The sequence below is a fragment of the Nipponia nippon genome, unplaced genomic scaffold (assembly GCF_047370975.1).
Source record: "Nipponia nippon isolate SJK-2023a ecotype South Korea unplaced genomic scaffold, ASM4737097v1 scaffold_1, whole genome shotgun sequence".
Lineage (NCBI taxonomy): Eukaryota > Metazoa > Chordata > Aves > Pelecaniformes > Threskiornithidae > Nipponia > Nipponia nippon.
The window spans coordinates 53,636,761-53,662,820 of NW_028262290.1; the positions used below are offsets into that span (position 1 = coordinate 53,636,761).

General features: G+C 43.8%; 1 protein-coding gene across 2 annotated transcripts in view; it reads left to right on the plus strand.

Annotated features, from left to right (window-relative positions):
- The first annotated feature begins 22,072 nt into the window (after positions 1-22,072).
- Positions 22,073-26,060, plus strand: part of EMILIN2 (elastin microfibril interfacer 2) — a 38,120-nt gene continuing 34,132 nt past the window's right edge. For both annotated transcript variants that reach the window (XM_087755560.1, XM_087755569.1), the window contains exons 1-2: positions 22,073-22,288; positions 22,441-22,563. In XM_087755560.1, the coding sequence (XP_087611686.1) occupies positions 22,164-22,288; positions 22,441-22,563 (248 nt within the window). In that variant the 5' untranslated portion in view covers positions 22,073-22,163. The remainder of the gene's footprint in view (positions 22,289-22,440; positions 22,564-26,060) is intronic.

Genomic DNA, 26,060 nt, shown 5'->3' on the forward strand with positions numbered 1-26,060 from the left:
GAGTGGTGTTCCCCAGGGCTCAGTGTTGGGGCCGGTCCTGTTCAATATCTTCATTGATGATCTCGATGAGGTGATTGAGTAAGTTCACAGATGACACCAAGCTGGGTGGAAGTGTCTGTCTGCTGGAGGGTAGGAAGGCCCTGCAGAGGGATCTGGACAGACTGGATCAATGGGCTGAGGCCAGTTGCATGAGGTTCAACAAGGCTCAGTGCCGGGTCCTGCACTTGGCTCACAACAACCCCAAGCAATGCTACAGGCTTGGGGAAGAGTGGCTGGAGAGCTGCCTGGCGGAAAAGGACCTGGGGGTGAGGGTTGACAGCTGGCTGAATGTGAGCCAGCAGTGTGCTCAGGTGGTCAAGAGGGCCAATAGCATCCTGGCTTGTATCAGAAATAGTGTGGCCAGCAGGACCAGGGAGGTGATAGTGCCCCTGTACTCGGCACTGGTGAGGCCGCACCTTGAGTCCTGTGTTCAGTTTTGGGCCCCTCACTCCAAGAAGGACATGGAGGTGCTGGAGCGTGTCCAAAGAAGGGCAACGAAGTTGGTGAAGGGTCTAGAGCACAAGTCTTAGGAGGGGCAGCTGAGGGAGCTGGGGTTGTTTAGTTTGGAGAAGAGGAGGCTGAGGGGAGACCTTATCACTCTCTGCAACTCCCTGAAAGGAGGTTGTAGCAAGGTGGGGGTTGGTCTCTTCTCCCTAGTAACAAGCAATAGGATGAGAGGAAACAGCGTCAAGCTGCGCCAGGGGAGGTTTATGTTGGAAATTAGGAAAAACTTCTTCACTGAAAGGGTAGTCAGGCACTGGAACAGGCTGCTCAGGGAAGTGGTTGAGTCCCCATCCCTGGAGGTATTTAAAAGACGGGTGGACGTGGTGCTTGAGGACATGGTTTAGTGGTGGACTTGGCAGTGCTAGGTTAACGGTTGGCCTCGGTGATCTTAAGGGTCTTTTCCAACCTTAACAATTCTATGATTTGATTCTTCTCCGTCTCCCTCCCTTCGGCAGAGGAGAAAACATCAATGGTGAGGCTTTCTGTTTCTTTCACCCACCCCTAAAGGATACGGTGCTTAAGCTTTGCTTCCCCTAGGCTGGTGTGTAGTTCTGTGCTTTCTGCTCTTCTAGCAAGCAGGGATGCAGAGACCACCTGTGTCAGGTGAATGGGGTGCCCCGTGTAACACAGTGCTAGTGGTCAGTGAGAAGTCCTTCCTTTCCAAACCATGCTGTTGTACTGTTACAGCCCCACCATCAGTACCATGGCCCCAGCTCCACAACAGTATCACTATCTTCTCCGGTCCTTCTCTAGCCACATGCATCTCATCTGTAACTTCCTTCTACCTCCTCCAGGGCCTCTCTCAGTCCCATTGTCAGCCAGAGCTCCAGTTCAGGGGGAGAGCAGTGAGAAGGAAGGAGGAAAGGATGATGCCCAGGGGAGCTAAAGGAAGGCAGAGCAGTAAGCAAGGCAGGGAACCACTGCAGGATGATGCTATGCTATTGCTATGTCAGTAGCCTGGATGAAAAACACACCCTTTCCAAATGTCCATTGAGACACCTTGTGAGACTTGTGCAGTATGATTACTGGATGTTTTGCTCTGAAGCCTCCAAAATAGGTGCATATTTGATGAAGCTAGGTTGATATTGCTATTCTGAACTCCATTTCAACTAAGCTGGTCAAGAGATTTGCAGTCACCATTGATGAATGGTCCATACCGTCAATTGCTCACAATAGGAAGAGAGGTAAGTTGCTTGCTGTAATGCTGTTGCTTTCAGGGATGCAGTGTCTACAAGTGCATTTTGCAGTTATTGCTCCATCTCTTTTGCTGTGTGGTTCTAGATAACTGGGATCCAGTAGTTCGGTTGGGGAGGAGGGGGAAGTGAAACAAACTCAGTTGTCCTCCTTGGCGAATGAAGCACAACTCAAGTTGTGAGCACTCAAAGCAGGTCTAGCTCACTAAGGCGTGTATGTTTGGTGATACAGGAACAGCAATCCTCCATGATATTTGAAAAGTCATGGCAGTCGGGTGAAGTCCCTGGTGACTGGAAAAACGGAAACATTGCACCCTTTTTTTTTAAAAGGGTAGAAAGGAGGACCCTGGGAACTACTGACCTGTCAGCCTCACCTCTGTGCCTAGGAAAATCATGGAACAGATCCTCCTAGAAGCTATGCTAAGGCACATGGAGGACAGGGAGGTGATTCAAGACAGCCAGCATGGCTTCACCCAGGGCAAGTCTTGCCTGACCAACCTAGTGGCCTTCTGTGATGGAGTGACTACATCAGTGGACAAGGGAAGAGCTACAGATGTCATCTATCTGGACTTCTGTAAGGCCTTTGACACGGTCCCCCACAACATCCTTCTCTCTAAATTGCAGAGATACAGATTTGATGGGTGGACTGTTCGGTGGATGAGAAATTGGCTGGATGGTCACATCCAGAGGGTAGTGGTCAACAGCTCAATGTCCAGATGGAGATCGGTAACAAATGGAGTCCCTCAGGGGTCTGTATTGGGACCAGTACTGTTTAATGACCAGTACTTCATCGATCACATAGCGGGATTGAGTGCACCCTAAGCAAGTCTCCAGATGTCACCGAGCTGAGTGGTGTGGTTGACACGCCTGAGGGACGGAATGCCATACAGAGGGACCTGGACAAGCTCAAGAAGTGGGCCCATGTGAAACTTAGGAGGTTCAACAAGGCCAAGTGCAAGGCCCTGCACCTGGGTCGAGGCAAGCCCCAGTATTAATACAGCCTGGGGAATAAATGGATTGAGAGCAGCCCTGCCAAGAAGGACTTGGGGGTACAAGTGGATGAAAAGCTGGACGTGAGCCGTCAATGTGAGCTTGCAGCCCAGAAGGCCAACCATGTCCTGGGCTGCATCAAAAGAAGCGTGGCCAGCAGGTTGAGGGAGGTGATTTCTGCCCCTCTACTCTGTTCTGTTGAGGCCCCACCTGGAGTGCTGTGTCCAGCTCTGGGGTCCTCAGCACAGGAAGGACATGGACCTGTTGGAGCGGGTCCAGAGGAGGGCCACAAAAATGGTCAGAGGGATGGAACACCTCTGCTATGAGGAAGGGCTGAAAGAGCTGGGGTTGTTCAGCCTGGAGAAGAGAAGGCTCCAGGGAGACCTGATTGCAGCCTTTCAGTACTTAAAGGGGGCCTATAAGAAAGATGAGGACAGACATTTTAGCAGAGCCTGTTGTGACAGGACAAGGGGGAATGGTTTTAAACTAAAAGAGGGTAGATTCAGACTAGATATAAGGAAGAAATTTTTTACAATGAGGGTGGTGAAACACTGGAACAGGTTGCCCAGAGAGGTTGTAGTTGCCCCATCCCTGGAAAAATTCAAGGTCAGGCTGGACACTGCTCTGAGCAACCTGATCTAGTTGAAAATGTCGCTGCTTATTGCAGGGGCATTGGACTAGATGATCTTTAAAGGTCCCTGCCAACCCAAAGCATTCTATGATTCAAAGAACTCCATTCTACTTGACACTGCTGAGGTCTTTGAAGATTCATTAAAAATTAATATTAATTGCTCAGGCAAATATACCATTCCAGGAGTCCGTTTGCTTCAGACTTCCCATTCTTTTTTTTTGTTGTTAATCCTAACAGTCATTTTCTACCAATACCTTCATCCTCCTTTATCACAGTTTGTATTTTCTGACCCCTCAAGTGTACTTCTACTTTCTTTTTTCTTCCATGTGATAGCAGCAAAGGAGTCAGCATTGTTTTTAAAGATCTTTTTTTCATCTCCTTTCCCAGCCAGTGGAATAGAGGTTCTTAATCAAAGACTTTTATGATTATAGAATGTGGCTGGGGTTGTGGTGGTGTCACTTTATGGACACTTAATAAAGTATTAGTAAGGAACTGTCATTAAAATGTTGTCTGCCTTCATGCATCAACATTTTCTCCCAATAAATTCTGCTCCCAAGTTTTTTTTTCATATTTAGGAAACAAAACTGGTTAAGATTGCATTTCATTAGCACACAGCAAGTCTAATCGTTTCTGCTGAGGCAACCATCACAGAACGGATCTGCAGTCAATTCCTTTTCACCTGCCAGGATGCAGTCCAGCATAGGAGAAGCCAAAATTAGTTTTAGTATTTTCCTTTTAAAAAGTCTGTTTGCTTGTCCGCTAGGAATTAAAGCACGTTTTACTGATGGGAGTAGTAATAGTATCTTCCAGTATGAAGCGGCTATGAGCCTCCCTTTCTGCCTGTTGCTGGAAAGGGTGTATCCAGTGGTTTTGACATTCTTGCCACACCAGATCATCTCCCCAGGCTTCAGCAACAGGGATCATTTCTGTTTCATAAAAAGTATAGATGTGTATGTGCATACACACACAAAGATATAGATGTATATGCATATATATAATTTCTCTACTATTCTATATTTCCAAAAACAGGCTCTTCCACACTCGCTGTGACTATGGAAATGCATAAAATTGCAACAGAGCTACTGTGTTGACAAGATGTACTTTAGCTGCACAGATACTCTCTCTCTGCCTGTGTTGCATGTCTTCTCTGCAACAAAATGGTTCCAAGGAACAGAGCGGTCTCAGCTTTAGCAAACAAAACTTGCATAAAAAATGTGTGCACATAAACTCACTGAATGCATTTTTATTTTAAACCAACCTATATATAAAACTAAGGAAAATTTTCAGATATTAGAGGCAAACAACAAGCACCTTCACTTTGCAAATAATTAATTCCACAATTTTTACTGCATGTTTAATGTATGTTAATGGTTCTTACAACTCTCACTAGCTTTATAGGACTGAGTATTTATGAGGGTTCTAAAGAAATCCCCACTCATTACTTTGTGGGTAATTATTTTATGGTATGCTAGCAGCTAGGTGTTTATGACTACAATATTTCGGCACACAATCAAGCACACGTAGTTTGCAACAGAAATGGGCCACAAAGAATAGATATTCCTTCAATTTGCCAAAATTGAAAATATTTTACAACACCAGAACTATTTGTTTCACAGTCTCACATAAGAACAAATTATGTAAGATTTTTTTTTTTATCTAATAACATAGTCCAAGAATTTTTGCCTAAACTATATAATCTTCACTCTTTTTAGCAAAGGAATGTTACATTCTAGTTGCTCGAAGGACATTTAGTGAGCTCTCATTTCCTATTACCTGCTCCCTCTTTATCCCTCATCCTATAACTTTGGCTAATCAACTAAACCATATCATGCAAGAAATACACAAATTGTTGCATTCAAGCCTAATTTCTAGAACAGGAAAATTACTTTATTTTCCCCCAATGTACTTATAAGTTTGGAAGAATGGTGAACCGACTAACTAACTGCGGGAACCTCTCATTCATTATTTTTCACAAAAACTTGGTAGGTTAAAAAGTTACTGAATAAAAAACTGGGCTATTGAATTAAAAGTTGCTGCTACTTTGTTTAATGGAAATGATCCCAAAAAACTAAAAGCTAACTTTCTCCAGTGAACAGCTAGTGAAAACAAATATTTCATATTACATACAGCTCCTGCTTTTAGCATGTTCTTACAGCTGGATCCAAAAGATAGTAGAGAAATGAAACAGCAGTATCATAAAATTAATACTTAATTAAAGACTGCCTCATAATAAACAGGCAAGGGCAAGGTGGACTGGTGTGCTCCCACTTTGTCTCACTTTCAAGAACCTGTCTTTTTAACTCTAAGGATCTTTTAGCACGTGCATGCACGTGTGTGCAGGTATAATACTGACCTAAATTAACAACTGCTGTGTTGAAAGATACAAATCGCAGGTCCAGCTCTGCTCAAGCTGGAAGAGCTGGTTGTGCAAGAGGAAGATTCATGACAGCCTGAGGAATGCAGTGAAAAGAATTCTTCTGAAACAATGGAGGAGGCCATTCTACAAGTTGCTCAAGAGCTTCTTTTCTTCAGCAGAGTCCTGGGGCAATCCTAGGACAGAGGATGTCCTGCAAAAAGTGAAAAGGGATGGTTACAAGTCCTCTTAATGTTAGGGGCTTCTGGCAGAAGCAGTCATGAGAATAGTTTTAGTAATGCATACCAGATCTAACTCAGTGATAGGAAATCAAAGCAGAGCTACTGAAGTGGAAGCACACTGAAGACTGGCGCACATGCGAGAAGCCTCGCATGCTGAAACTGAGCCTGCTTCTGTTGCAAATGGTAATTTTGGCAGATAAATTGGCTACAGAAAGCTGCCTTCAGTATAGCAACTTTATCTTCCCTCATCCACGCTGAACTGACCTGATGGTATGCAACCAGGCTGGTTGAGCCAAGCTGCTGCAACGGTGTAGTAAAAATGGGGATGGGTTAGAGCAGTTACTAAGTTATGGCGTGTTGCTGTTGCAGTGTGTTGTTAGACAGACATGTGCAAGCTTGCAACTAATCATGTCCTTCATTGGCATTTTAACCACTGTTTTGAAGTTCATAATTACATTCTGAGTGGAGCCTTCAGATGCCAAAGGCAGTTTATTGTCATGCACAGCTTGAAAGGAAAAAAGTCCCTCTGAAAGTGGGTGGTCAGGCCAAGACTGACTTATCCAGCAGGACGCTGGATGGAGATTTTATCTACCTGCAGAACTGAGCCCATCTAGGAGTCAGCATCAGAGCATCCAACCTGTAGGAGATTTGACCGTTCTTGCCCTTCTCCTTAGTCTGCAGACACTGTGAGGCCAGCAGGAACGTTAGCGGAGGGCTCTACTTGTCTCACAATGCACAAAGCCGAAAAGGTCTTTACTTTTTCCTCTGAACTGTTATTGAGAGTAAGCTTGTGATGCTGGTAGTCTCCTCTGCCAAACCTTGCCACCCACATGTGCCAAGATGATACTTCAAATACAAACAAGAGCCCTCAGAGAAGTCTGAATGGAGGAGTGTGGCAGGGAAGGGGGAAATGTGGAAGTGATGGAGAAGGCGTTAAGGAATCAGACATCACTGGCTTTGAAATTTGGGTCTGAAGTTTCTCATCTCCCAAAAGGAGACCTGACAGTTTGTTAGGCCTCTGTTGTTGGATGCGTCCAAGACTGGAGTGGCTTGGGGTTAGAGATGAACCAGCCATGGAGGCTACTGGCAGATGACTTCAAGAGCCCCCAAGAAACTCAGCTCTGTGGGAGGAGTTCCCTACAATTAGATGTTGACAGCACAAAGAAGACAAGCAGAAAACCAGAAACTGCTGGAATTCCTGAAAATAAAATCCCGGGTTAAGTATGCAAGAAGTGTCGTAAAAGCTGAACTGAGAGATGGACACATCTGTCAACATGAGAGAGAGCTACTGTGGTAGATTTATGGATGACCTCACCAGAAAGCCTATTTCTGTTTCCACACTGACAGGTAGGCATGGATTCAGGATTCTAGTGATTATACATTGCAAAACCTCTCTGCAGTGGATTTGCAACTTATGCGAAATACTCTGTCCCAGAAGACTTTTTATGGGCCGCTTTTCCTCACAATTGTGATCACGTAACTTCCCTGGGTTGCTGAAAGGTCACAGCGGCAGAATCAATTTTAAACAAGGTTTGGTGGTACAATAAGCTGTTTTTCTTATGGGAAAGAAAATGCTCTGGTTTTTTTTTTTAGATTTCATATCTTCCTTGTGGGGGGTTTTGTGGCTCCCAGAGCCGTCTAATCCCCAGTTACTCAACCACCCACTGAATCACAGTGTGGGAACATGTGTTCTAGGCTATGCAAGTCCGAGTCATTTTTTATGTTAATATTTCAGAGGTGTAAGCAGTATTTTCTAGAAAATGAAGTTAAGTGGGCTTGGAGAAAGAGAAATAACCATGGGTATATGCAGGTACACTTCATGTGCTTTACCTACAAAATGTCAGGTATTCTGGAGAAGAGTTGTTCGTTATGTATCGATACACTGATTCTTAAATCCCATAAATACATTTAAAATGTTCATGTTGAATTTTTTTTCTGAAGTGCTCTACTTTGTCTTATCTTAGAATGGTAATCTATATGACTTCTGGTGTAAAGAAAGACTGGAAACATTATTTTAACCAAATGTGTTGAAGTGCAAATAACAAATGAACTTTCGAACTCTTTTGCATTCTCTGAGGGTCTGGAGGGGTCTCTGCCAGGCTTGGAGAAAGAGCAGAATGGGGATGCTTTTGTTAGAATTTTGGCAAATAGAATTATTTGGAATTAACATGGTTTACTCAGATTTGTTTATATTCCAACTTTTACGCTCGGGATGCTACTAAGGAAATTCAAACCTCATTCATCTTCATGATGTTGAATCAAATGGTATATTTTCACACCGTTTTTCTTCTTTTTGCTTTTTCAGATGGATCTTCTCAATAGCAGAACCATGTTTTCAAGCGATCTGTCAGAATTGTTTGATATTTTAGATCCTCTTGCACTCAGCAGACAAGAAAACTAGCATAGCCATAAAACAAAGGATATTTGCAACGTATTCTTTTTAGGGTCCAGCTTATCACTTCAAACTGGATTTCTCTTGAATAAGCGATACCCAGTTTCTCTTCTGAAAGTTTCCTGTATGTGAGAGAGTAACAGTGACTCCGCGTCAAATGCATGATAACATTATCGAAATAGAGGAATTTGGGGTCAAAGAGTTTGCTGGTTAGCTCTGTTGCCAAGACTGACTGTTCCAGATCCTTATAAAGACATGCTGACACATCTATGTAGTGTGTCAAGGACCTGATGATAGGGAACATTTTCCACAGCACTGCTTGAAATGTGAGCCTTTCCTTTGTTGAAAAACTCTCCTGCATGTGGAGAGATTGCATGTGAAATATAATAATGAAAGATCTGCCATCTTCCTGGGGGGTAAGAACTGGAAAGAAATCTGGGCTCTTTTTCCGGAGTTGGCAAAGCAGAAAGCAGTTCAGTGTTCTGCATGAAAATGCAATTTTACAAAACATTTACAATACAGTTAGAACTTTGGAAATTGGCAAGTTTATTATTTGTTACCTCGTTCTTTTGTTTTCAGAATGTTTCTGCATTTCAAAATCACAGCTATCGCTTTTAAGTCTGCTCTGTCTTTGGAACCTGTATGCCATATTTTGCATGCACGCTGACTATGTATCTCCCTTCACTCCTTCCAGCAGTGCTCCTGATTCCTGGGAAAGAAGGAAATTTGTGAAAACATTCCTCAGGTTTTAGGCAATGCCCATTATTGCTCTTGGAACACTTTGACAAAGCAACTACACAACGAGATACAGAAATAGTCAAATCCCATTAAAATTCACTTAGGTGAAAAATAAATAATGCCATCTCAGAACCCATAACATCTAGAGCTTTCATTTGCATAATTTCCTCTGTCAGCTAACCTTTTAAAAAAGAACTGTTTTCTAATCCTCTGCAAATATATATATTTAGTAAAGACTGAGAAAGATTTGTGAGTGGTAAATGTAAATTTCCTCTCAAAAGAAAAAAGCAAAACCAGAATCTTTAGGATGAAAAAAGAACTATTGGATTATCTCTGCCAAAGGGCCCAAAAGGCTTTGAAGTGCTGGATGTCACTTCACACGATTAATTTTTTTCTTTCCTAAACTTCAGGTCAAGTCTGCTGGTATAAATTCCTCCAGGATGGAAATTAAAGATGATTAAATAGGATTCATTCCTGCAAGCAGCGATGCAGTAGACTTCTGTGGGAGCTGCTGGCTATCTGTACTACTGAAAATCAAGCCATTGGATTTCCACTCTCAGAACATAATACGGTGGCTCTCTTTCGGTACCCATTTGTGTACATGATAGTGATGACAAGTAGACTTGATCTGCTCATCATTGACTGTTGTAGCTGCAAAATCTGGCTGGTTTGGATGATCTAACTGTCATTTAGTAACCTGCACTCAAGGGTTTTAAAACCAAATGCTTTCTCCCTTTCTCTTAGTTTAAAATATCGCAAAAAGAACGAAGATTCTAATAATTACTAGAGAGCAGCTGCGGATGGGTCTTGTGTTTTTCAGCAGTCTGGTCCTCTACTGCACTGGATAAATGTCTTGACCAGAGGTAGAAGCCATCATTCATTTACACATGTACAATTTTAAATGTTCCAAAATTCTGTATTTTCAGCAGCAGCAGGTCCATGCAGCCACATCAGATGCTAACACCTTAAAGCACTGACACAGGATGCCAGAATTCAGGCTTCCCATCTGAAATGGCTCCCAAGGTCTACCAGTCAAGATGTACTCTGTTCAAATTGATTCCCTGTATTGTACAATCAAATGCACTGTCTGGTAGGAAAAGCAGATAAAAATGTTTTCTGTTGGTATTTTGCCTAGTTTCGCAGCAACTGCCCACTTTCCTCAATACCCTGCAGACCAGTCTGCTAGTGGTCTAAGAACCACAAATGTATATATCGTGCATTCTCAACAATCTCAGCTACAGCACCAACTGCACATGCACTGAGCAACATTTACTGACTGCTCTTGCTCACTTTCACAGATTGTGTATGCTTTTCACAGAGTATGGAACCTGCAGAGGCCCCTCGCCTTCAGAAGGCCCAAGCCAACCTTGTCCTTAACAGCAGTGAGATTTTATTGTCAGTGTAATATCTTTTATAACCATTTTTTGCCAATTGCAAAACAGGACCGAACCCTAGAGACAGTCTGTAGAAAAGGATTGTTTTGTTTCCACCCCTGGATGTGTGTCCAACCTATGTTGCAATGTTTGGCTGTGGACGTTTGTCTTTTTTTTTTTTCTTTTTTATTTCTTTTTTTTATTTCTTTTTTTTTTCCTTTTTATTTTTCTTTTTTTCTTTTTTTTTTTGTTAACTACCTGAAAACAAAAGAGTATATCCCTGCAAAGGATCTAGGCTTGAATTTTAAGCTGAGCTCCTCACACTTTGAATCACTAAAGCCTGGAAGCAATTAAGAAGCCTGAACACTTACTCCTCTCAGAAGAGTTTTGCAAGTCACCAAGAAATGAGTCAGGCGTGAAGTGCTGCCTGTAGATTTAGGGGGCAGCTGAAATATAAATACCCAGTTACCACGGACTGAATTGAGGGAAAAAGTGCCTTTTACTCTAAGTTCCAGTAAGTACCTATTCTGTAAGTTTCACACCAATAACTCAACCCAGATAAATGACCTGTACCAGAGAAAGCTTACATGTAAGGAAAACGGAATAAAGTAATTGTAAAGCAAGGCTGAACCGTAAGATAGAAGAATGAACTCTGATTCCATAATTGGATAGAGAAGTTAATGAAAATCTTTGTTGCCTTTTAATACGCCACATGGCAAACAATGCTTTAAGATAATCTGCATTGCCCACTCCAGAACATCAACTCCAGAGGACTGCTGAAAGTCAGAAGCAGTTGGATAAAGACAGTAAGTTACTGCAAAGCTCTAGCAATAAAAAAAAATGAGGAGACTGGCTGAAAAGTCAGGAGATTTAAAAAGTATACAGTTCTTTGTACTTACATTTTTGTTTCTGAGTCTGTAGGATGGTTTTGCGTCAGGTTTTCAAATTACTCTCTGCAAAGAAATGCCAGAACTAACTTTTTCTTGCAATACAATCTGAAGTGCTTAAATCACGCTGGAATTCCAGGAACTGGAGCTTGAATGAAAAAGCAAAATGTGTGAGATGCTACAATACTAAAAAAAATGTAGACAAATGAAGCGCAGTAGTTGCAGAGATTATTTTTTGTGCCTCCTTTTTTTTAAAGAGAAGACTGATGTAACAAAATACATCCCATAATCTAACAATGATATGACTTTCCTCCTCCATCGGGGTTTCACTGTTGTAACTTGTAAAGTCCACTGAACTGATCAGACCTCTCTAAGAATAAAGGTCTTGGGACTATTCCCACTTTTTCAGGGCAAGAAGAGCAACTCATGCATGAGGCAGTGAAGTTTTGGCTGTCTCAGGATACAGTCAGTGAAGTGGCTCTTGTGAGTTACCTAAAACTAATCTAAACCTCTTCAATTATACACAGTTGATGTTTCTAGACATTTGGCTTACTTTATATGCTCTGGATACAGGTGTCTTCTTCTGTGAAAGAGAACTGCCCCCATAATTCGTGCTAATCTTCTGCGATATACTATTTGCAGTGAAATGACGGTGGAATAATTTGCAGTGATTTCCTTGACCTCCAATTAGGAAACATTCTAATGTGCTTCAGACAATTTATTTTCCCCTAGTGCAGTTTAAAAATATGTCTACAGCTATAGCCTCTGTGATGTTATTTCTTTATTAATGACAAACTTCAGGGAAACAGCAGGAATGAGCTGGTGTGACTTATTAATTGAATGTTTGCCTTCAAGTGGCCTATTGTTGGTAATATCGGAAAACTGTTCCAACTGAATGTGTAGACTGACATGAAGTAAGGCAGCACCTCACAGCAGAGATTGTCCTGTTTCTCCACAATTACATTTGAAAGGAGAGAAACAATAGCCAATATATTTCTAAACAGCAATGACAAATGTAAGCTTTTCATTTCTTTCAGAAAGAGCTACACAGCATGAAAGGAAAGACCAAAACTCCCTACCCCTTCTCCTCTGCTTCCTTCCCACTGCCTCCTCCTCCATCCCAACCTCAGCTGGCCTACAACACTTAGCGTGGGTGCTGTTATTACTGGAATACGGGGAATTTCATCTGGCACAGAGTTCAACCACTTCCCAAACTGAAATAGGCTATACTGGTTTATGCACGATAACCACATCTGTATCCACAGATCTTTTTCTGGCTTTAACACTGTTAGTATAACTGAAGTGGCAAAACTCTCTGTAGAGACTGGGCCTTGGCACAAAGCTTGTGACTATATATAACACTGAAGACAACAGCATCCTCTAGCATCACTGACAGGTACCTATAAAACAACAGGATTCCTTCCTTAATCATTTCTCATCCTAGAGTAGTAATGACCCCACCATGGTGTTCTGAAAATGGCTAAAGGGAATGAAAAGAAAAGCCTAACACCAAAAGGCACAAAGAGTATTAACAATCTCTGACAGAGTTCATCCTATGAATGCGTTCCATTTTAACAAAAAAGTATTTTAAATAACACTCTACGAGCCTGAAATTCTGTGCTCCTAAAAGTAAAAGCAAATACTGCAAATAATGCCAGATGCCCTGAACTGAGTCCATGACTGAGTTCATTCTTGAACACATGCTGCTATACATAAATTCTTCATATCTTATGTTCTCTTAAATAAATTCTGAAACCATGAGTTCATTTTACCACTACTGCATACAGTCTTCTTGTTCAGTGAAAGTATTACAGTCATTTGATCCACCGGTTTTCAGTCCACCACACAGGAAACACACCGGCAACGTTCACCATTTTTAACTTCTTCTCCATCAACCATCATTCCTGTAGATGTTGCTCTTCCAAAACGATATAAAAGACACACCCTCCTTTGGCAATGGATATTTCCTCTTAACAATAAAAGGCAAATTAAAGAGGATACAAGTCCGTGGCTGATCAAGAACGCTCATCCGTGCAGCCTGCAGCAGGAAGGGTGCTGAAGCGTAGGACGTGTCTGAAAGAATCAGAGGAAATGGTGTCACCACGAGGTTTTGATCTCAGGTGGGAAAAAGGAAATTCAGGACTGAGCTGGACTCATCTCATAAATAACTTACAGATACTATTGAAATCTCTGAGATCTTCTAAAATCTAAATATTTATGAATATTAACAAATACTTAGCTAAAGGATGTTATGATGCAGAATGGAAACTTCAGTGGTTAGATATGAGACAGATTAAATATATATTTAGATATTCCTCACTTTCTGCTAACTGTAATTAACTACAAGCCCTACTACTTGTTAGGAGGCATGTATTCAAACCTATCTACCCGCCTCTCCCAGTACTGGGAAGAAACAATCAACAAGGCCATCGTATGTGGAAAACACTTCTGTACCTCCTTGTTCTCTGTGGACTTCGCTAACCAAGTCATGGCATTGCTTTAACCCAGCATACCTGAACAAAAGAATATTTGGTTTTGTTTAATTAAACTATTGATTCTTGCCTGAGATTTTCAAGCAAAGATGACAGAATGAGGCGCACAATGGGTACAGATGGTATCCAGTGAAGTTATCCAGCAGAGGTTTGACTGAAACAAATCTTGGGTGCTTAACCTCCAGTTTTCACAGAGATGCAGGCTTTTAACTGCCATCATAAGCGGTGGGAGTGAAGTACTTTTACCTACTTTAAGGATGTTGCCCTTGGCTCATTTAGCTTGCTTAACTGATCAAACCAGAGCACTGCTATCACCAGTCTATTTAATTGCAGCCCTGGGAAATGCAATACAAATAGTTTGCGCAGTCTGATTAACACACAATTAGGCACACAATTAGGACACAATGTGAAACATTTCTTGAGAATAATTTCTAGAACAATCTCTAGAATAAACACAGATCATTTTTTGTAGACTCTGTAAATAAAATAAGACATAAATTTTCCTTTTTTTCCAGTTGAATATTCTTCTTGGCACATTTGTCTTTGCAACCACACATCCCTTCAGAAGGTTTTTAGGGTTCAATAGTGGAACGTTTACAGACAGCCTCTCCCCAACATACAGGGGGCCTGAGGAGGAACAAATGCTTTCCCCAAAGCCCCAACTAATTCATGTTAGAGTACATGAAGTACAAGAAAGTACAATACAATAAGGCAATGGTTTGAATAATGACATTTCACGGGATTTGAGCATATGATCAGAGCAAGATGCTGCCCATCCTTATACCATGGAGTTCACCACCTCCTCTTTCCGCACCTTCTTACCTCCAATGCCTTTTTGTGTCTTATCCCCAGTTACATTCTTGCGCAGCCTCTTACATTTTACTTCATCTTCTTCCTTCTTTTGTTTAACTTCTCATTTTTTTAAATTGCCACCTCCTTTGAAACTCTTGAATGGTAAACAACCAAAAGCAACTGCAAAAAAAATGATCACATAGTTTCCTTTGCATTTCACATTATGAAAAAACAAGATATGATTTGTCAGAATACAATAGTGGAGTTACAGGTGTGCTGAGAAACAGGCAGCATATCATTTGCTGCCTGAGTCTGATTTGACTGTGAACTCTTCTGGGTAGAAGCTATGTGTTCATTTTTATGAATTGGATTGTGATAGCCTTACTAGTACATACGAAGTCCTGCTCCTTTAGTAGGTCTGTGCACATGAAAGTATTATAGCCTCATCCTGTATTTGTAGGAGGTTGCCCGTGTTGTTCTACACGAAAGCACCCTTGGGTACTGTGCAGGGGGAGGAAACTGCCTTGGGGAAGGGTGACAAGAGCAATCTGCTAAAAGAGACTCTCCTCCCCCCCTCTTCCTCCCCGTGGTTTTGCATTTCTGGTGAGCAATCTCACTGGCTGCAGGCACTGGGGCCTGGAGCTGTCATTTCGCTTTGTTCACCAGAAGCTGTAGTCATACCTTTTGAGTTGTAGTTTTTGAGATTAAGGACAGCCACATACCATCATTACACTATGAAAATACAAGACAAGATTGGAGAAGGCAGATGAAAAAAGAGATTTTGGTTTTGTTCTTGTCTTTTATGTGGGTTTTTGCACCTTCCATCTGCTGTAACCTTAATGAGAATTTACAGGACAAATAATGAGCAGCACCTTCTACCAGGGAGAAACTAGAGAATCTGAAGAAATTTGCTCAGTGTTCAAATGGCTGAATCAGAAAAATGAACTAGCCTATATAAATCCTCTTCTAAAAACACAGTGTGACTGCAGAGAGGCATGAAATATTTGCGGCCATGGTCTTTACCTAATGAGGTCTTATTTAAAATATTCCTGGCATTTTTGTGTTTGGTTAGCTCACTTTGAAACACAGAATTTCTTTAAGAACCCTATATCTTCTTTACAGTGAGCAAGTTGAACAGAAGTTAAATTTAACATTGCTTTTGAATGCAAAATAGATAAGAATCAGAAGAAACATACAGAAGGCTTCCTTAGAACTAGCAGTCATTTTTTTTTAATTGGGAAATAATTAGGCCAGGAGTTATTTTTTCCAAGGAAGCAAGAATGATGTTGTGAATTACAGTATTAGGTCTTATCTACATCAAGAATTTCCACCTCTTATTTTCAGGAAGAGCTTCTTATTGTAATATTAAGTGGACTTACTTACTGCATTTTTTAATCAGTTCCTTGAAATAAACCAACACCTATTATGCCTAAACTGAGATTATATTGTCTGCATAGAAACTTGCACCTGTTGTGGTTAAACGCATGTAACTTTCTTGCTCAGTTAAAACACCGGCAACTTCAGCAGGAGACTGGATAAACTGATGAACAAGGAATTAAAGCTTCAGAGTCATGTGATTTTTCTATCAGGAACAATGTAATTATTTAAAAATCTGTTGACAACTTTGTCCCAAACACTGTAAAGTCATGTGTCACGCCCTTTCTCTCCTTTCCAGCTCATCTCTAAAAAATCCTGAAAGCTGAAATCTGACACATTCAATCAGAGAGGGCACATTAAGAAGGGCAGTGCATGCCATGAAAGTCTGGAAGCTGCCCTGTATTGGAGGTAAGGACTGCACAATAACTAATGCCCTCATTTTTATCCTTTATTCTGAAATATTGCACTACCATCAGAGGTGAGATACCAAAATCAGAGTAACCAGTACGTCTGTAACCAAATATGACAATTCTTGATTTCAAACCAAGCAAGATTGGAAGAAACTCTTTACAGCAAGGGTAAACGATGCATGCAGTTTCAGACTCAGTGCTTAAGTACGTTTCAGCAATTTGCCTACAGGTTTTTTGAAGGGTCTGTGTGCAGGTAGCTTTGTATGAACCAACTTTTTCCTACTGTATGTGCAGGTTAGAGCAGTAGTAGCTGTGGAAAGAACAAAAGAGCATTATGCATCTTCTCCATTGAAGTCACCTGGCAATTCCACCAAATCAAAGATAAGCAGACACAAAAGAAACCTCTTCCCCATACCTCCTCTAGCCTCCCACCCCAGCCCGTCTGCCAGGAAATGCTCATCTCCTCTGATCTTCTTTCCAGTGCTCTTCCACCTTTGCGCACGTGTCAGCCAGCCTCGGGCTCTTCACCAAAAGGTCTTGCGGAGCATTAAAATGTTTTCTTCTGATTGTCATCCTACACTCTGATGTCTTCTCTCTGCACAGGCTCCAGACTTGCTGTGCTCGGAAATCCATGGTAACAGTGGATGATATGTCATTCAGTCCTCTCACGTCATATAGTAAGTAATATGAGAGAGCACTTATCTTTCCTATGGAAGCAGTGTAGACCTTAATCACTATTTCTTTAGTTGTCATGACTACTCAGTACAAAGTAGATAGGACATTCCACAAGCGTGGCATACTTGTGGTTTACGACGCTCCAGCACTCAGGCAGATCATTCTTCCTGGTGGAGAATAATGTATATTGATCTCTGCTGTCCTGCCTTGAAGCCCTGAGCAGATTCTAAGTGTGCTCAGATAGCTGTTCCCACAGACTAGCCTTTGTTTATTTTGTTCTCTAGCCAAAACCATAACTATGACAATAAAGAGCATCAGTTTTAATACAAACACTTAATGCATGCCACAACTGGGCAATGTTTGGGCTGTTCATGATAAACTGATTTGTTTTTCTGTTTAAATAAGTAAACTTAGTACAAATATTTTCCCTCAAAAAGCAAATAACACCAAGGAAGAAAGGCTGGAGTTGCCAGGTTGCCCACCCATGCACTGAAATATCCCCAAGCCTGTTTCACAGAGCCCATACGATACCACACCGTCAGCACCTCGATAGGCAAACACGGCACTTCAGCTAGGTGAAGATGTGGCCTGAGCACCAGTCAGGACCATATTGGCCATTTCTCTGCATTCTCCAAAGCTGCTAGAGTGGATCTCTACTACAGACCTTTTTTGTGGAATTAACAAAATCTTTATAGCTGTGTAACTGCTATGGCCCTCCAAGGTGGCTCTCCAGTAAAAAGGAAAAGCAAAATCTTCTGCTCTCCCTCCTCTCCTTTGTTTATTTATTCAGTCCTGACCAGGGCTTGGATTTTTTCTTTAAGTTAGCGTGTTTATAAATAGTAATTTTATTAACATCTGTTATTTACTTTTCATTCAGTCATTAATTTTCATTAAATATGCACAGCTAAATATGTGTCTGGCTGACTTTAGAGAAGTGATTACACATAAACATTTCAAAATTGAAACCTGACTCTTGCAGTGGGTATCTTTTTGAAAAGATATTGCAAAAAAGCTCATGAGCTGATCTGAGAGGGGAGAAGTTGGAGGACACCAATCCTACACTCGAATTAGAAATGTTAATGTTAATGTTAATGTTAATGTTAATGTTAATGTTAATGTTAATGTTAATGTTAATGTTAAGATTACTATGCAGTGACATACACACAAGGCCAAATGAATGGGACAGGGCTGTATCATGTCTCTGCAAAACAGTATTAAAAGTCCTCTTTCCCCATGGTGTACTTTTCCTGGTATATCCAAACCAGCATGTGTCACACAACTCAATCCAAGCCTTCCTCTGTTAGCTTGGAGCTTCTTACAGCTTCCTTTCAAACTTTTCTTTGTTCCCTAATACCAGTTTCATTTTCCAGAGGGACACTGTGACCTGCTTTGACTCATGGATGGAGTTAATACAGTACCAATTGTAAAGCCAGACTATGCACAGCTGTAGGCTGGCTTCTCGTGTCTGATGGCCAGGTGAGGAGTACCTGAAAGACCTTCTGTGCCACAGACAATATTTCTAGATGAGAGCTTTTTTATTAAAGAGAAGCATCAAGGGAGTACAAACACCTCTCTAAAACCACTCACCTCAGGTTATTATGGCAATTTTTTGAGGCGGTGAACCTGAAGAAAAGGAACCCAGAATTCATAAAGCAATTTATTGCTGAAATCTACAGAAAGAGCTGATAGATAAGAGAGGTAAACTGCACGGAGAACACCACTTCCTCTCCATCCACCACACCATTAAAGACAAATTTCTCTTCTGGAGTTCTGCAGTAAATACTCTGATAATGTTTTTGCCATTTATTCTGCCCACCTGTTCTGTGCACCTTTCTCTCTCTGGCAGACCCTTACACATGGCCCTAGTTGTTTCCCCATCATTATCCTGTTACAAAGTATGAAAGCGTGTTTGATCTTGGCACTGAAAACACAGCCAGACTGCTTAGTAAAGAAACAAGAACTTGCAAACAATGAAAAGGATTTATGGACTCACGGCTGCGATCTCCGTCTCCCAAGAACGCATGCATTGACCTCACCAGTTATCGAAGCCCTCCTCAGTGCACTCGCAGACTACACGCTCCATTTGGAGGGAGGGGTGGAGGCATGCTTGCCATGCAGTGCAAGAATCATCTGTCTTGGGATTTCTGTGAATTTTAGAGATGAGAGGATATAGCACAGAAAAATAAAGTGTGAGCATTGCTGTCTCCTTGAGAGCACTATTAACCTTCATACTTACACTCTGAAATAAAACTAGTTACACCCACAGAAAAAATGCAGCCACGAGCAGAGCTTGGACTTCAGTTCAGTGTGCACCTGAGCTGAAGATTCTCCTGGCAGAGCCCAGTTTCTGTTCTGGTTGTTGTTTTATCAGCTGATATCATAGGCCCAGTGTGAATATCAGAGGAGTTGAGGTCAGCTCTGTGCATCTGCCCAGATTCATCCATTTCTATTCAGCTCAATACTTCTCAGCACGAGTCATCCTCTGCTGCTACTCCTTACCGAGCCATCACACAGCCATGCACAAAACTTCACTCCCTGCAACAGCGCCTGCATTCAAGTTCCCACAGAGCTCTGGTTTCAGCGAGGAGAAGCGAATGGTCCTGCAGGATTTTGTTTTTCATTGTTATGGTTTATTTTAAATGAAACAAATTCAAAAATACACCGTGCTTTGCAGTGGAGGAAATCTCACATACCCTTTTAAAATAATGGCAGCAAATACTATCAAAGTCCTGTTTCATAACATTTACGAAGTAGTTGATCCAGACAGTAAAGGGACAACTCCTCTATATCAGAAAACAGGAGGGAGACTTTCTTGCACAGTTCTTGAGTGAACAAACATTTTTCCAAAGACAGAGTCCTGAAGTTACAGGCAACTCCTGACTCATTATCTGCCATATCCATGGGGTCAGCAAAAGGCTGTAAGGACTCTCCTTCTAACGGTGCCCTGAGTTGTGTTTGCTCATGCAATCAAGTCTGCAGTTGGCAGGTTAGAAAGGTGCCCTCATGGCAAATCAGGTAACATCTCCTTTACCTCCCTTCACCATGGTATAAGCTCAGTGCTTTGCATATGGAAACACACTGTTGCTTCACGCTCATTTTGTTTAAATCAGCCTATTAATTTTTGTACTATGCAGTCATTCTCAAGATGGGCATGACCTCAGTCTTTCATTACCTAATGACTTTCCCTTTGTGGGACAACGTACAGCTCTTCCATGTTGCTCATCACTTTTGGAAAAGGACCAACTTCATGAGTTCCTTGACAGGATGAGGAGGGGAAAAAGGAAGAGTGAGCCTTCTTCATTGCTTTTTAGGGACTGAACTGTAGTCTTGCTTTCTTCAGGTTGGAGAAACTCCAAATAAATTCTGCCGGCACAAATAATGATGCCTGAATAGCATGCTCTTGCAAATGTAAACAGTGGCACAGCAAATTGTTTAACCTTTGCCTGAAGCATAATTTCTTAGACAGTGAGGTGCTACTCTCTCCAAAGCAGCTGCAGAGCGTTAGGAGGGTGCCATTTTTTCAAGTGAAATGGGACAGATTGAAGCGACAGGAATAATCTCATATTTTCCCATTGCTACTTATCACCAGCAAAGCGTTCTATGCATCTGCAACGGGACACATTTCTCTTGGGGGCAGAAAGCTTTACTGTACGTTTCCAGTGAAACAATTACTAAAAGGCAGTCTGAAAGCATAATTTTGACCGCAGCATTTAAACCTTATTTCCCTGTTAGACTCGAAGGCTGAGTGAAGCCGATGAAACCTGCCTGTTTCAGCAGGTCGGGGCAGACGATGAGGTCCAAGTTCAGCTCAGGCAGGCTGCTGCCTCCAGCAGAAGAAAGGGCCCAGCCCTGCTGCCTGCTTTGCCTGCACGTGAGACCTGGAAAGCCTGAGTGGCTGCCGTGGCCAGGGGAGGCCTGGGAGCGTGTGGGCAGGGTCGGGACTGGTCAGGCTCAGCAGCAGCAGCAGCAGGCACCACTCCCAAATCTCCCACCCGACCTCTTCTCCACCCAAGCACCGCTCTCTGCCTTCCCTGCCTTCCTTCTGGCAGGAGCAGCCTGCCCTGGCCCGGCTTTGATGCCTGGTTCAGTTTTGCCTGAATCCAAAGCAATCGCTTCAGAAGAGCAGGAGCTGAGGAGGACAGAGGGGCCTCCCCGCGGTCCGGACCATGGTGGGACCCATCACAGACGGCCTCGCACTGGCAGGTCACCCAGTCAAGGCGCCCGAGTTAGATTTTAACTCCTGAGTGAATTTGAATACCCATTGCTCTCTTTGCCCAGCAAACGGCTCTCCTTATGAGTAACAGCCGACCACACATCACTTGCAGAGGTGACCACCAGCAGCCCTCCCAGGCCCAGTGGTCAGGTCAGGATGAGCCCTTGGGCCATGCAAGGGAACAGTGACCGGGGCAAGGCGGTGGTGTCAAGTGGGACCATGGGGCCACCGCACGGCAGCAAGCCCGCCCAAACCTCCCTCACACACCGGGAGTCCATCGCGCCTGCACCGGCCCTACCTGAAGGCGAACTCAGTGCCCCGCTTGCCGCTGTTCGGGGGCTGCCCTCTGCCCCAGGACCCCCGGCCTCCGGGGAGAGTCCCCGGCCCGGGCACGGCCCCCCACCCGTCCTGCTCTTCCCCAAGGGCCCGGCCCTCTCCCCCATCAGCCTTCCAGTGGGAAAAACACGGCCGGGGACGGCTCGGGCAAGGGGACGGGGAGCGAGGGCTGCCCCCGGGGGGCCCCCGCTCATGGCGGCCGGGCGCCATGTGGGGCCGGCGGCTGCCCCTCCGCTTGCGCGCAGCGCCATTCCCCCTCGGCCGGGGGGCTAGAGCGGGGCGGGGGGCCGGGAGCGAGCGGGGCCGGGGCCGGGGCCGGCCGGGCGGGGGTGGAGGGGAGCGGCGCCTCGGCCGGAGGGGGGTGCGGAGCCGCCGTGGAGGGCGGAAACGGGGTGGGGGGGATTTGCGTCAGTGAGGGAGCGGGCGAGGGCGGGCGGGACGGACGGAGGGACAGACGGACGGAGGGAGCCCGCGGAGAGGCACCGGCCCTCCCCGCTCGCCCGCTGCCGCCCTCCCGTCCCCTCCCATGGAGCTGTGCCCGGGGCCCGCGGCGCCCTCGGGCTGGGCGCTGCCGCTGCTCCTCGCCCTGGGCGCCGGGCTCAGCCACGCCACCCCGCACCTGCGGTACACCCGGCCGGGCTCCCGCAGCAAGTGAGTACCGCCCGCCCCGGAGGGGGCTGCGGGAGCCGCTGCCGGCGGCGGGGCGAGCCGAGGCGGGCTGGGGCAGCCGGGGGTGCCGGGGCGGGCGGGCCCCCTCATGCCGCCGCCCGTCCCTGACGGCCGTTGTCTTTCCCCCCCTCCAGGAACTGGTGCGCCTACATAGTGAACAGGAACGTGAGCTGCTCGGTGCTGGACGGGACGGAGAGCTACGTCCAGGCCCAGTACAAATGCGCCTGGAACCAGTTCCCCTGCCAGCCCACCCCGGTGTAAGTAGCCGAGGAAGCGACCTCGGGAGGGAAAGCGCTTGGCCACCCGCTGCTAAGCCCCGGCGGAGAAGCGGTCGCTGCCGCTGCGCTCGGGCCGTTCCCGGCACCCCAAAAAGCGTACGGCCGGGGCAGGAGGGCGCGTACCGCCTTCTGGCCCCCAGCGCGCCCCGAACAAAGCGCTCGCTCTTATTGCAAACATAAGGCTGCCGAAGCTAATTAGAGCCAGATTGAGCGCATTGTTGGTCCGTACAGGCAGTCCGCTGCGCACAGCTGAAAGGGAGCGGCGCGGGCACGCCTCGTCACCCCGCGCCGCGCGGCGTGGTGGGGCTTGCGGGGAGGCGGTAAGCTTTCCATGGGCGGCAGGAGCACCCGCACCTGCTGGGAGCGCACCTACGCACCCTGGTCCAGGTTTGCCAGGGTACTGCGGCGCTCAAAACCGGTTTTATGGTTGCTCTGTGTTGCTGGATCGGTGCGTAACAGCGAGGGAGAGCCAGCACGTTTACAATCTGTGTATCCCTGTCAGTTGTCCAGCAAGGAGAACAGCCAGTGCAGAGATTTTTACAGGGGGTGATACAAACTTACTTGTTTGATTTTAAGCTTCATGCTATTGAGTGTGGGCACATGGTAGTCTGTAGAGTGACCGCCTACAGCACGGTGTGCTGTAGCAAGGCTGCATGAGCTGAGCCCTGAGGTACAGCAGGAGTCAGGGAACAGCTGTATCTCACTTATCTTCTGGCTAAACTCGGGCAAATCCCCTTTCCTCAGTTTCCCCACTTGAAAAGCAGTAATATTTGCACACTTCTGTTTGAAAGCTGTAGGTGATAAGCACTCTGTGAAACCATTTTACCTCCCCCAGAAGTCAGTGGAAGGACACCCATACATTTTGGTGGGATTAGGCTCAGAGTTGGACTGAGGTGGGGGTTCTTTTACAACAAAGAATAACTAGTTTTTATTTTGACATGAAACTGAGAAGGAGACTGATGCTGCTAGGTCCTGGGTGCTACTGAAATAGACTGCAGACATCGATGACGCTGCCTCCCTGGGGCCTGTGACAATAGGTATTGGGTGTTTGGCACTCAAATGCACTGTTTTCTGTTTGTTTGGGATGTTATTTTTGTTAAGAAAATAGCATTTTTCTATTGGAGTATATAAACACTGGAATTTGAGGGAAATAACAAAGGCAGCAGACAGCTGAGTAACACAGTCGTGTAATTTCCCTTGTTTCTCTTTGGAGTGTCGAACTGGCCATTTTGGACTTCTGACTGAGCTTATGCACTGTGTAACGGGGTGTGCCCTCTGTCGTGTGGAGTCTCAGTAGTGGTGCTACGGAGGAGTGGGTTGAAACCAAGCTCTTTGAACACATAAATCACTAAGCATTAAGATAAGGAATTTCAGAGGCGGTAAATTAGAATTTTCTGGACTATCTGCTAGTAGATAATGAAGAAAGTGCAAAGGTATTGCTTCTAGCTCAGGAAATTCCTGAACCCAGAACTGCTTGAGCGGGTGAGGTCTTTGACAGGAGTCAGAAGGGGAAGACCAGCTTGAGCAGGGCGCTGGACTGGATGACCTCCAGAAATCCCATCCCTTCTGAATTACTCTGTGGTTCTGGGAAATGGCATTGTATGTCCTTGTACTTCTCCTAAACATCTGGAGTTGGCTGCTGTCAGAGAGAGAATATGGGGCTAACCAGACATTTGGTCTCGCCTGCTGTGGCCAGTCTCATGGGGTTTTTTTGTTCTTTTGAGAATGGAATTAGATACTTACCATAAGCCTTTGTTTCCTCGATTTGACTTTCTTTGGTGAACATCACTGTTATTTTCTTCATAACTGTAATGGCAACTGCAAAATAATTCCTTATTCTTAACATAAAATATTTTAAGTCCCTATCACAGCACCAGCTGATTAACACTGAAAGCAGCTGGAATATCAAAATCTTGAAATGCTGTTGTGTTCAAAACTCTCTGTTTATAGGCTATGACTTTTATTTTTCTTTCTGTCGCTGGTATACACATTCTCTTAGTGGCAGAGTAATAAAGGAACTAATCCAAAGCATTTGAAATACACGGTTCAAATCCTGCAACCCCCTGCGAACAGGAGTAACCTGATTCCTGTGAAAAGTATTGTTTAATTCAGTAGGAGTAGTGGTCTGAATAACAAAATGTGTTTATATATGTTTGTTAGCTAATGTTGACAAAAATAGGACAGGAAAGAGCGATAAAAGCAACAAAGAAATGACTGTGAGGACTTTTCTGGAATTATTCTTTTTTCCTTTATACACTTACGTAGAGAAGTTAAAAATGAACTAAATAGCAGATATTCATTGGAATAAACTACAGTCCCTGTGTAGTCTCCTTCTGATACCCATGGTTCATCTAAGAGCTCATTCTGCTGCAGACAGTGGGGACAGTGAGATCCAAATCAAACAAAGAGTTTGTTAACTATATCTTAGATGTATGAGTTTTATTAGTACTTAAGTACTATTAGGGCTTTTTATATCAGTCAGTAGATTTACTGTTGATTTAAATTAGTTTAAGACTAGGTTTAAAGAGCCCTTCTAGTCTAGGTTATGCGTAACAGTTAAATTTAAAAGCTCACTGCATTTTATATGGGAGTGTTTCACTGCCTCGAAACATACAGTGTAGTCCTGAATTCTACATGTTCTTCACGTACAAGAGAGTGTGTATTGCAGATATGCATTATAGTCAGCCCTGATTTTTTTTCTTTTGTTTTTTTAAGAAAGAGAAAGCTCTGATGATTAAGCCCAAAAATCATATATGTGTATGAAGCCTTTTTATCTACCCTTTAGGACCATTAAAATATTTGTCTGACAAAAAAACCACTTTTGAATGACTGTACTTCTAGGAGGGTTAACTGTAATTTCAATTTGGCTACAGGGTTTATTTCCTGAAATGTTAAGTTGAAATTCAGGAAATTATTACACTTCATTGTTTAACTGTTCCATAGGTATTCGGGCTCAATAGTCCATTTCCTCACTGAAAAGTTAGTGAATGCTTTGGCTGCTTAAGGTGTCAAGGATAAATGTGAGTTGAAGTGTGGCTGCTTAAGAGATAGGAAGAGAGGGAGTAGAAGGAAAAAGGAGGAGGGCCCTTTGAAGTATGTTCCCTTTGAAGTATGGGGGGCTCCTGATTTATTTTTTTTTAAACTGTGCCTAGTAAAGGAGGGAGGAACTTTGATATTAGTGGGTCATTGGACTGAAAGATACTTATACAAAAATATTAGTGCTTTTACCCACTAAAAAGTACTTGTATGTTTTGAAATTTAATATTGCTTCATAAATAACGGACCCCTCCCCACTTCTTTTGTTATGAATTTCCTTTCCTAGCTTTCTTATGAATGGTTCAGTAACTTAGTTAGCATTATTAGCAATTTGTAACTAATAGCATTGTCTGATTCTAAAAGAAAAATGTATTGCCCTTCTGGCTAGATCCTACATTCTCTTCAGGGTTGAGGCTTCTCTTGGACATCCTTTGGTCAAT